At 36.0% G+C, this 13,024-nt stretch overlaps 1 protein-coding gene across 1 annotated transcript in view; it reads right to left on the bottom strand.

Annotated features, from left to right (window-relative positions):
* Grid2 (glutamate ionotropic receptor delta type subunit 2) overlaps nt 1-13,024 on the bottom strand; it is a 1,223,762-nt gene that overhangs the window by 160,511 nt on the left and 1,050,227 nt on the right. The window contains exon 11 of the mRNA XM_028782458.1: nt 3,021-3,333. Within this exon, the coding sequence (XP_028638291.1) occupies nt 3,021-3,333 (313 nt within the window). The remainder of the gene's footprint in view (nt 1-3,020; nt 3,334-13,024) is intronic.

The raw sequence follows: 13,024 nt of genomic DNA on the forward strand, positions 1-13,024 counted from the left end.
GAAAGGGAAGGGAGGGAAGGGAAGGGAAGGGAAGGGAAGGGAAGGGAAGGGAAGGGAAGGGAAGGGAAGGGAAGGAAAGGAAAGAATTTGGATCTGGTTGGATTTGGTGTACGATTTTTTTAATCATTTGAAATTTTTATAATATATACAGGTCATAAAAAATTTTTTAAAGAAAAATTTTTTGTTTTCATATACTTATAAGAAGCAAAATAAGTCTGTGTTAAGAAATATAAAGACAGTGTCTTAGCCTATAAACAATTCTTGAAATAGGAGAAACCAAGATAAGATTTGGAGGATGACCAAGAACTTGCCAAGTCAGAGCACAGGGTGAGAGTAAAGACTGGGCAAGATGACATCAGAAGTACTGCAGGAGTTGGGAAAATATCAATAAGAGCTGAGAAGAAGCAGCCTGGCTCACCTCAGCTAAAGAGACTGCATTGCTTAGAGTAATTGTCCATTTATTTTTATTTCTCAGTGTCAGTAGATAAGAACTGAGTTCTGGATGACACTGCTGTGCTGAAATAATAGTCAGACCATAAGGGGCTTGGACCTGGATCCAGATGACGATGGGATGTTAAGAAAGCATGTGAAGATGAGAAATACTGTGGTTAGCTTTTCATTACACACACACACACACACACACACACACACACACTCATGCATGCACATGCCAGTTATTTTCAGGGGAAAATCAGAAATAGGAGAGCTGTTATGGGTTACCTATGCTTCAGGGAAGGAATTAAGTTGGTCTAATTTCTCCATGTGAGAAAAAAATTTCCACTTCCAAAATATTTATGAGATAGAATGGACAGAACTGGCATAAAGGAGGTAGGAAAGAAGAAGAAGAAATCAGAATATTGTTAAGATATCTCTGTATGTCTAGGCAGCTGGAGATTTATTTTGGAGTAAAAGGGTTATAGTGTATGCAAAATAACTCTGTGTTTGGCCTGGTGGAGTTTGTGTTCTGACTTGTACATCCAGAGAGTGGTCTAGTGAATATTTAAACCAATTTGAAGTTCAAGGATGCCCAGTGTAGATTTTCAGTTACCAGAATGTCCCATTAGTGTTGAAACTATGCATAGACACCACTGATGGGAAGAGAAGAGGTCAGGTGAAACAGCTTTACTACATCAGCTACGTCACCTCTTCTTCCATGCAGTACAGGGCATGTCTGTCACCAGCCTAGCCATTCTCCTTTGGTTTTGATGACTAACTATGACAGGCAGCTCATTTCACTTTCTCCAATCAAAACTATTGGTTGTTACAGGAGGTTCATTTTACCTTCATTGATCTGCATTGGGGGTCTTTCATTAATGTTTAACTTTATAGATGTGATATACACACTGGTGACATATCCTCTACTAATCATTTTTAAGAAATTAGGCTCAGGTGTTCAATTTTATGACTATTCATCCAAGTCACTCACATTGATATTTCCACTGTTGTACTCACATCAAGAGTTCTGCTACTTTCTTCTGCTCAAACTTGGTATGTTTGTACTATTACTCTGTATTTCACTCCTATTGATCCTTCTAGTCTTTCTTAGTTAACCCAGAGTTAACCATTTCAACCATTGTATTGCTTATAGCCTCACCAGTGCTGAGCCAAATTTAGGGTTTTTTTTTATTATTTAGTAAATATTTACTTTTTAGTACATTTTAGTCTTCTTAAAAACTTCACAATTTTAGTAATTTTAATTGTCATCAAAATTCCCGAGTCAGGCATACTCACGACATTTTCTAGAAGAATTCAACAAAAAAGACCACAGAATCCCACACCAACAATAATGCTGTGAACAAGAACAAATGTTCCAGGAAGAAAGAAGTGTAGAAAAACTCATAAAGAGATACCCGAAGACAACAGCCAGCACTGACAACTCATAGCTGGAATCAACCATAGAAGTTGACATGTAAATTGAGTGAATGAACTCTTTCAGCCTCTGGATTGAGCTGTCAGCAGAGGGTTTAGATACTATGGAACAAAGACAAGCCTTTGCTTCAATAAGAAGTTTGTCTCTCAATCTAACACTTTTACAAGAATAATTTGATTTTATTTTCCAACAAAATTAAGCAAACCCAGCTCATGCATGCTACTACGCTTCCCTTGAAGCATTCCAGTGACCACTGCTAGCTGAGGGCTTTATTGAGGCTTTTCCTCCTTTTTCACCATCCTCAGTGGTTAATGAAGTTTCACTGGTTCCATCTAGTCAATACCACAAATCTCCTGACTCTCCATGGCTCTCCACACTTACTCTCTACTCAGTTGTATCTTAGTTCTCACATGTGTTTCTTGTGCTCTGTGCCTGTGTTAAATCTGCCAGACTATCAGCCCTTGTTCTTCAATTTTTCTACATTAGCCGTAGACTGTACTAGGTCATGCAAAAGATATACTCTTCTGAACCAGGGATAATCATATAGTTAATTAGAGATTTATAACAAAGAGAGAAGACTGGATATGGATAACAAAGTAAAGACATGCTTTTGGATATAATGAGGTTGTAAGGTAAATTCATTGGTAATGATGATATATTGACAGGAATTATTAACCATAAAATTTCATATAGGCTCATATTAAGTAATATCTTTGAACTACTAGTCAATATTCAGAAAATAGAAAATATGTTGGATGAAGAACAAGAACTAACTTCTCTTGCACATGTAAATAACAAAACAGTATATTTTCTCTAGTAGTAAAGACTTTCAAACCAGAAAAGCTATTTCTCAGGAAGTCAGAATTTGAATGGAAAAACTGACCTTGAGGTACCCTGCGAATCTTATCACTGATATTCAGCATTGCCTTTGCTGATGAAACAGAACTTACATCAAAAGACAAACAGCCATTATTGCTGGAAGCCTGCTATGCCTGAAATCCACTAAGAGACAGTAGGAAATGTTATCTCCTGAGCACCTCTGTGAAGATCGTTAGAGGTCTTACTGATGCTATATACAAAATCATTTTAACTGATTATTTGAAACATCATTTTTCTTCCTTCTTATAGGAAAATGCACTTTTTCTCTTACCTTGCTGTACAAAGGACCCATACACAAACCACATGGAGTTGTAGAGTGTAGTAGATGTCATTGATCCCATTTGCAATCGTGGGGGATTAAGCCAGTTCAGGAGGTAGACAAGAAGTCCCACAAGAAGCACTGTGCCAGCAATGCAGGCCCACAGAGATAGATCAAATGGTGCAAGGCAGGCAAACATATCCACTGTTTTTTCTGCCCTTCGAAGCAGGACACCCACTGAGTAGTCCATGTAGCGTGTTGTAAAATCCACAACATTCTCTCTGTCTGGAGTGATGGTTAAAGCTGAAATTCCGATGTCAGCTCTCTGGGAAATTGAAAGAGAGAAGAATACATTAATAGTGTGAAAACAATTCAGTTTGTGGCATTACAGTTTGCCTTGGGGGAGAAAAAAATGATGCCTCAGGCAACATCTTAAGCCTCTTTACATAAACTGAAAGTACTGCAGGGACTTCTTATAGACAGGCTTTATGTGAATTTTCCATATATTACTGCAGTTCTTGCCCCAACTGAGTGAAAGAAATTACCTCCTTCACTTTGTCAGTACATGTGAAATCAGTCAGGAATATCTCAGACGCAGATACACCTCAATGAACTGTCTGTTTTTCCTTTTAATTCATTTTATCAAAGTCATCTTCCAAGGCATTCAGTAATTCTTAACATAACATGTAAAATCATGAAAAGGTCACTTAAAACTTCAGTTGACACCATCCTTGGTTTAAGTTTGTATGCATAAGAGACTATATTTTGGGCTCTAAGTTTGTTAGGGCTGATTTAGAATGTCATATGTCAAAAGGTTCCATGTTTCTGTTGCTCTTCAGAAATCTTCAGAAGCTGTCAATAGGAAATCAATGACCATGGAGACAGACATTTCTTGATGTCATAATAATTCCTCTTCTCAGGATACATCTTTAGGCTCTCAGTGATCATGATAGCACATGTTAAGAGACATTACAGAGTTGCAGTAAAGCACAGAATAAATAACTTTACACTCAAATACTATGATATGTGGATGCATATTTAAATAAATAGGCATCTCGTTTAAAATAATGATTTGTGGTAGTGATCCAAGCAGAGGGAAGCCCTCTCCAGATAAATATGAATATCAATAAATTGTATGTGGAACATTTTATAGTTGTTTTTTTCTTTTTTATTCTTTTGTGCAAGTAAATAGAAATGTAGTTTTAGCTTTTATGCACTGAGTAAAAAAGAGAGAGAAGAAAAGTAAGATGCCATGTGGAATGCTAAACTAACTTGAATGAATTAATCTTCTGAAACAATAAAGGTCTTAACATGTTCTAGGTAAAATAATGGTTTGCATGCATGCAACCATGCATGTACACATGTGTATGTGTATGAACCAGGCCAAAATCTACTTGTTGCTTCAGCCTGTATTATGTAGCTAAATAAAATATGTCAACTAATCCTTATAATTATTTATGAATTATACATTTGCCCCTTCATTTTAAAGTCAAGAAACTAAAACTTGGAGAGGTTGAATGACTTTTTCAAGTCTCAGTTGATAAATATAGAACTAGCGCTGAATATATGGTTATCTCACTCCCAAGTTTATGATCATAACTATTTTAAACTTTTATAAAATATCATCTAACTTACAATAAATCCATATCTTAGGAAGTATGGATAAGTTTGTAAGACAGAAATAGAATTCTGCTTTTCTCTTCTGTCTGCCTGTTTGTGTACATATAAATACACATCCATGCTTGGTGTGTGTGAAGGAGTGTGTAAGTGTGTGTGTGTGTGTGTGCACACGTGTGCACACATGCATGTGTGCGTGTGCATGTGTATTTACTGTGGCCTGAATATAAAGGTCAAAGGACAACTTACTGGAGTTAGTTCACTCTTTCCACCATGTGGGTTCCATGGATCAAACTGAGGTTATTAGGCTTGGGGACAAGTATCTACACCTCTTGAGCTGTCTTGCTGGCCCTATACTGATATTTTCATACTGAGTATATCTAAGTGTTTTAAATAAAAACTTCTGTGGGTTATTTATTTATTTAGATATGAACTAACATTATTTTGTATGAACTAAAGTGTTAATAAATATGACATTTACCTGCATGGATCTATAGATCCTAAAATTTCTAAATTGTCACTAAATTGCACTTGTGTATTCTATACTTGGGAAAAATTTCAGTGTAACCCGAGAAGGTAAGTCAGAATAAGGATGGTATTTCAATCTTATACATCTATGCCCCCCACACACACATACACCCATGCACATGCTTCGATATGTGACAGTTTTTGACATAAGTCATAATTTTCTGTAGTTTTATTATTTTCCCCTTATGACCTCATCTAATCTATCATTATTGATTTTCTTTTATAAACATTTGCCTTGTCCTCTCTTGTCATCGTTCTTCTGGGCCCCTACAACTCTACCTGAAATCTACTTTTTTTCCTCTTTGTATTGCAACTAGAGTAATCATTCTTCAGAGCAAATTAGACTCTGCTATATCATGTTTTTTTAAATGGTTTTCAATGGGTTGTCCTCATCATCGGAAGATGATTCAATTCATAATATGAGTTATGCATGTTTTGATGCACCGTCCTAGACACACATCAGCATGGACAAACTGTGTCATCTTTTTACCCATCATCTTTGCGCATGATACTTCCATGGTCTGAACTCTCTCCCTAAAACTCCTTCAAGATAATTAACATCTGAAGTGTTTGTAAGGTAATCTTTCCATGACCCTTTGTTAAGATAATAATTGGATTTATACTAATAATTGCCTTACATATCTAACTATTCCACCAGTTACAAAAAAGTTATACTTTTCATTTATTTGCATAAATTTTAATAACGTGATTCCACTATTAGACTATAACTACACACAGGCAGAAGCTATGAGTGCACATACAAACTGGCACACACACTCTCACCTACACATTCTAATGCCTACTACCTACAAACTGACTTTTCTCTACTTACTTTCTTGTCAATATTAACAGTCAAAGGAGGTTTCCCTTTACTTTTCTTCCTTCTCATCTTTTACAGAAAGTCCAACTAGGAAGCCCAGGCAGGCCTATAAAGCCTTTCTCCTTCCTTTCTGAATGTCAAGTGCTAGCCCTATAGGCATGCACTACAATATCCAGTCAAAGGAGTATATTTTTTTTTAAAGAAAGAGGAAGAATTTTTTTTACAAAGATTTATAGCAATAATAAAAGATTAACATCTTGAATAATTACTTGGAAATTTGAAGTGTATTTCTTGGTTTGTCGGCATTTATGTATTTTATAGTTTTTCTGTAGTAATTAAGCATCTCTTCTAGCAGGCTTAATTTTTTTTAAATGACAGTATGTCTAACATTTAATATAGAATGTTTATTTAAATTTTCATTAAGTGTAGCATTAAAACTAGAATATAAGTAAATATATTCTCAAAACTATTTTAACTAATTACAGAAGGCATACAAAATTTGTACTTTTTCAAGTCATGAAACAAGAATGATGGGCAGCACACAACACATGGATATAACCAAAAAGAAATACAAACAGGAATCTTAGAAGATTATCTCGACAAGAATCTGAGAACCATTTTTTCAAAGCTCAATCAGAAATAAATTGTCACAGGAAACAAGTCATTACCTAGTTTGTCCCTGAATGTGATGCTGTGAAATTCACAGTAACATGGATAACTGGCATGAAGTCAGGTGTTACTTTGCATCTTTACCTACATCCTGTGTTCTACATATGTGTCTTATGAACACATCTAAGTTGTCAATATTACCTCAGTTGATATTTATAATTCAGTTTTTAAACATGATTTTGGAGGGGCTGAGGATACAGCTCAGGAAGCCAAGCCCTTGAAACAGGAGATTGAGGACTTGTGTTCAACTACCAGAACTCAAATTAAAAAAAAATAAAGAAAGGAAACAGACAAAGCACAGGCAAGGAACTGTACAATTATTATAATCTCAGCTCTGTGAGTGTGGAGACAGACAGAACACTGGGACTTTCTGCCCAGCCAGTCTAGAGTACTTGGTGAGCTCCAGGCCAGTGAATAAACTGTTTCAAAAAATCCAAAGTTACGGTGCTTTACAAGTTAAACCTTAAATTGATTTCTGGCACACACGTGCATATGCATTTACAAGCATGTTACCCACAAGCCTATACATCTATACCTACAGGCACATACATATGCACACAAATTAATCTGGAGTCGATATCATTATATTTGGTAGGATATTATGCTAAAAGTCAAGAACAATCTGCAAGTACTTTAATATGATACCCCAGACTCTTCTAAGTCCTTTTAAACTGGCTTTGAGGAAAATGCTGGCTTCATGTTTGTCTCTTGATGTAATTTGCATCCTTCACATCTGTCTTAAATATTTTGAATATTTAGCTGTCAACTTTGGAAGTTTTGGAAGTAGCACCTTCATTCTTTTTTTTTTTTTCAAGACAGGGTTTCTCTGTGTAGTCCTGGCTGTCCTAGAACTCACTCTGTAGACCAGGCTGTCCTCGAACTCAGAAATCTGCCTGCCTCTGCCTCCCAAGTGCTGGGATTAGAGGTGTGTGCCACCACCGCCCAAGCACCTTCATTCTTAACACCAGGGGGGATGCAGATCACATTTGTACCATCACTACAAACCACATACCTCTTCAACTCCCTCCACTCATATCTTGTTAAACCAAAATGTAGACATATATTTCAATCAACTATCAATATTCTTTGCTATATTATTATTCAACCAGGTTTCTCACACAGTTTTTAAGTCCTTTGGAATAGGCACTATTGAACTCAAAATAAGTGAGTAATCAGATATTCATCCCCTTATAAATAGCTTAACATACAAGGAAAAGATAATTAACCTTGCCTAGTCCCTGATTTTAGTGGAATTGCTTCAAGTTTCTCTCCATTTAGTTTGATGTTGGCTATTGGCTTGCTGTATATTGCATGTGTATTGCTGTATAGTGCATGTATACTATGTTTAGGTATGGGCCTTGAATTCCTGATCTTTCCAGGACTTTTACCATGAAGGGATGTTGAATTTTGTCAAATACTTTCTCAGCATCTAGTGAGATAATTATTTAGTTTTTATCTTTGAATTTGTTTATATAGTGGATTACATTGATGGATTTCTGAATAGTGAACCATCCTAGCATTCCTAGAATAAAGCCAACTTAATCATAATGGCTGATTATTTTGATGTGTTCTTGGATTAGGTTTGTGAGAATTTTATTGAGTACTTTTGCATTGATATTCATAAGAGAGATTGGTCTGAAGTTCTCTTTCTTTGTTGTGTCTTTGTGTGGTTTAGGTATGAGCATAATTGTGGCTTCATAGAACAAACTGGGTAGTGTTTCTTCTGTTTTTATTTTGGGGAATAGTTGAAGAGAATTGGAATTAGGTCTTCCTTAAAGGTCTGCTAGAATTCTGCACTAAAACCATTGGGGCCTGGGCTTTTTTTTTTTTTTTTGGTGGGGAGACTTTTAATAACTGCTGCTATTTCTTTAGGGGTTATGGGATGGTTTAGATGGTTTATCTGCTCCTGATATAATTTTGGTACCTGGCATCTGACTATAAAACGGTCCATTTCATCCAAATTTTCCAATTTTGTTGAGTATAGGCATTTGTAGTAGGATCTGATGATTTTTTGAATTTCCTCAGTTTCTGTTCTTATATCTCCCTTTTCAGTTCTGATTTTATTAATTTGGATACTGTCTCTGTGTCCTTTGGTCAGTCTGGCTAAAGATTTCTCTATCTTATTGATTTTCTCAAAGAACCAGCTCCTGGTTTTGTTGATATTTTGCATAGTTCTTTTAGTTTCTACTTGGTTGATTTCAGGCCTGAGTGTGATTATTTCCTGCTGTCTACTCCTCTTGGGTATACTTGCTTCTTTTTGTTCTAGAACTTTCAGGTGTGCTGTCAAGTTTTACTGTATGCTCTCTCCAGTGTCTTTTTGTAGGTACTTAGAGCTATGAGTTTTGCCCACTCTCTCCCTACCTTTTCAATATAGTACTGGAAGTCCTGGCCAAAGCAATTAGACAACAAAAGTAAATCAAATGGATATAAATAGGAAAGGAAGAAGTAAAAATATCACTTCTTACAGATGATATGATAGTATACTTAAGTGACCCCAAAACTTCCTCCAGAGAACTCCTAATCCTGGTAAACAATTTCAGCAAATTGGTTGGATTATAACATTAACTCAAAAAATCAGTAGCTTCCTCTACTCAAAGGATAAACAGGCTGAGAAAGAAATTAGGGAAATGACACCTTTCACAATAGTCACAAATACTATAAAATACCTTGGTGTGAATATAACCAATCAAATGAAAGATCTATATGACAAGAACTTCACGTTTCTGAAGAAAGAAATTGAAGAAGATCTCAGAAGATGGAAAGATCTCCCATGCTCATGGATTGGCAAGATTAAAATAGGAAAAATGACCATGTTGCCTAAAGCAATCTACAAATTCAATGCAATCCCCATCAAAATTCTAAATCAATTCTTCATAGAGATAGAAAGAGCAATTTGCAAATATATTTGGAATAACAAACAACCCAGAATAGCGAGAACTATTCTCAACAATAAAAGACATTCTGGGGGAACCACCATCCCTGACCTAAAGCTGTACTACAGAGAAATAGTGATAAAAACTGCATGGTATTAGTACAGAGACAGGCAGGAAGATCAATGGAATAGAATTAAAGAGACGGAAATGAACCCTCACACCTATCTTCACTTGAACTTTCAAAAAGGAGCTAAAACCATCCAGTGGAAAAAAGACAGCATTTTCAACAAATGGAGCTGTTTCAACTGGAGGACAGCAAATAGAAGAATGCAAATCAATCCATTCGTATCTCTGTGTAGAAGCTCAAGTCCAAGTAGATAAAGGACCTTCACATAAAACCAGATACACCGGAACTAATAGAGGAGAAAGTGGGGAAGAACTTTGAATACTTGGGCACAGGGGAAAAGTTCCTGAACAGAACACCAATGACTTATGCTGTAAGATCAAGAATTGACAAATGGGACCTCATAAAATTGCAAAGCTTCTGTAAGGTAAAGGACACTGTCAATAGGACAAATGGCAACCAACAGATTGGGAAAAGATCTTTACCAATCCTACATCTGATAGAGGGCTAATATCCAATATATACAAAGAACTCAAGGAATTAGACTCCAGACAACCAAATAACCCTATTAAAATGGGGTACAGAGCTAAACAAAGAATTATCAACTGAGGAAACTCAAATGCTCAAGAAGCACCTAAAGAAATGATTAACATCCTTAGTTATCAGGGAAATGCAAATTAAAACTACCCTGAGATTCCACCTCACAACAGTCAGAATGACCAAGATCAAAAACTCAGGTGATAGCAGATGCTAACGAGGATGTGGAGAAAGAGGAACACTCCTCTATTGTTGGTGACAACCACTCTAGAAATCAGTCTGGCAGTTGCTCAGAAAATTGGACATAGCTTTACCTGAGAATCCAACTATATCACTCCTGGTCATATACCCAAAAGATGCTCCAACATACAACAAGGACACATGCTCCACTATATTCATAGCAGCCTTATTTATAATAGCCAGAGGCTGGAAAAAGCCCAGGTGTCCTTCAACAGAGAAATAGTTACAGAAAATTTGGTGTGTTTACACAATGGTGTATTACTCAGTTATTAAAAACAATGAATTCATGAAATTCTTAGGCAAATGGATGGAACTAGAAAATATCCTGAGTAAGGTAACCCAATCACAAAAGAACACACATGGTATGTACTCACCGATAAGCTGATATTAGCTCAAAAGTTTAGAGTAATCAACGTACAACTCACAGATCAAATGAAGCTCATGAAGAAGGAAGACCAAAGTGTGTCTTCTTAGAAGGAGTAACAGAATACTTACTCATGGGAACAAATATGGAGACAAAGTGTGGGTCAGAAACTGAAGGAGGGATTGTTAGGAGACTGTTCCACCTGGGTATCCGTCCCATGTGCAGTCAACAAAGTCAGAGGCTGAAGTGAGTGCCAGCAAATGCATGCTGACAGGAGCCTGATATAGTTGTCTTCTTAGAGGTCTGCCAAAGCCTGACATGTACAGAGGCAGACGCTCACAGCCAACCATTGAACTGATCATGGGGTTCCCAATGGAGGAGTTAGAGAGAAGACTGAAGGAGCTGAGGGGGGTTTGCGGGCTCCATGGGGAGAGCAACAATACCAACCAAACAGAGCTTCCAGGTTTTAAACCATCAGCTTGTGAGCACATAGGGAGGGACTCATGGCTCCAGTTATATATGTAGGGGAGGATGGTCTTATTGGGTATAGTTGGAAGAGCAGGTCTTTGATCCAGTAAAGGTCGTATGCCCCAGTGTGGGGGAATTCTTGGGTGAGGAGGTGGGAGTAGATGTTTGAAGGCACATCCTCATAGAATCAGGAGGGGTGAGGATGGGATAGGCGGTTTATTGGTGGGAGTCAAATGGGGAAAGTGGATAATATCTTAAGTGTAAATAAAATATGTAATTAAGAAATTATTTTTTCAAAAGGAAATGATAATTAAGTATTTTTTTTACCATCTACAGGACATTTGTGATTTCATCTGAGACTAAAATCATACTTAATCCTCTATAAAATTGATCATATGTACTCTACAATTTAGAGTATGCCAAAATCAAATCATAGAACAGTCTTCTTTTAATTTTTGCAAATAGAACTTGTAGAATCTCATTTTTCTTTTGAAAAGAATATACTTATTTTCCCCAGTCACCACTAATCTGGACCAGGAATTTGGAATCTTCCAAACAGTCAATTGCAAGTTTCAGTCTTAAAGTTTTCCGTGGAATATCTACCTTATTGTTATTGTCATTGTGTGAAGAAGGAACAAAAATATTTCCAAAGAATTTTCACAAAATTCAGCCCATTGAGTTTCTGAAAGTGTGTTTACTCCTTTTCATAAGAATGAGCTTTTTATGGTTTAGTTTTATTTTTAAAAATGTCTATGAATACTATTTGATTTTCATTGGTCTTCAACTAATGTTATAATGTATAAAAAGAAAAATAGTACCCTAGAAAGAAGAGGAAGGAAATGGGGGAAAAGTAGAGGGAGAAAGGAAGAACAGCATGAAGAACCACAGATCACATCTGTGTGATGCTTGACTTAGCAGGTAGCCAAACTTGGACATCTCAGGTCAATCATTTTGTAGCCAATGGAATGTAACCAGTCGGACAAGAGCAGTCTTCATTTTGAAATTTTTATTGTAAAATCACTTACTATGGTATTATATGATTGCTTAATGTTTAGTAATATTGTAAATTTAAACTTCAACTTCCAATATTCCTTTCCTATGAAATATACAGTGAGAATTATTACCTACATGAACACAGAAAATGGATCAAAATGTGAAGTAAATCTCATTATTAATTTTCTTTTTTTTTTAAATTTTTATTTATTTATTTATTATATGTAAGTACACTGTAGCTGTCTTCAGACACCCCACAAGAGGGCATCAGATATCATTACTGATGGTTGTGAGCCACCATGTGGTTGCTGGGATTTGAACTCATGACCTCTGGAAGAGCAGTCAGTGCTCTTAACCACTGAGCCATCTCACCAGCCCCATTATTAATTTTCTTAAAGTCAAGATTTTATGTAGGTATTTGAAAGATAAATAGACATGGGTTAATATCACATTGTTACAGATTAATTTTAAATTAAAATACTTAACACACTTAGCATTAATTTTCAAATATACTTATGGAAATGAATAAATCTCTAGGCTGAACTAATGGAAATGTTGTTAAAGTAATTTTTCTTCTGACATTAAGCCACAGTTAATAATATTAAAATATATTTCCTTGTACATTTATATGCAGGGCATTTGTGAACTCATTGAAAGGACAGAATTAATATGGTTACAGTTAGTACATGGTAGGGTAATTAACGTAATTTTGAAGTGTGGTGGATAAATAGGTCCTATCTTGTTAATGCAGCTCTTAGTATCATTTAACACTTATATAGTACT

This window comes from Grammomys surdaster, unplaced genomic scaffold, assembly GCF_004785775.1.
Source record: "Grammomys surdaster isolate TR1022 unplaced genomic scaffold, NIH_TR_1.0 752, whole genome shotgun sequence".
In the NCBI taxonomy this organism is placed as follows: domain Eukaryota; kingdom Metazoa; phylum Chordata; class Mammalia; order Rodentia; family Muridae; genus Grammomys; species Grammomys surdaster.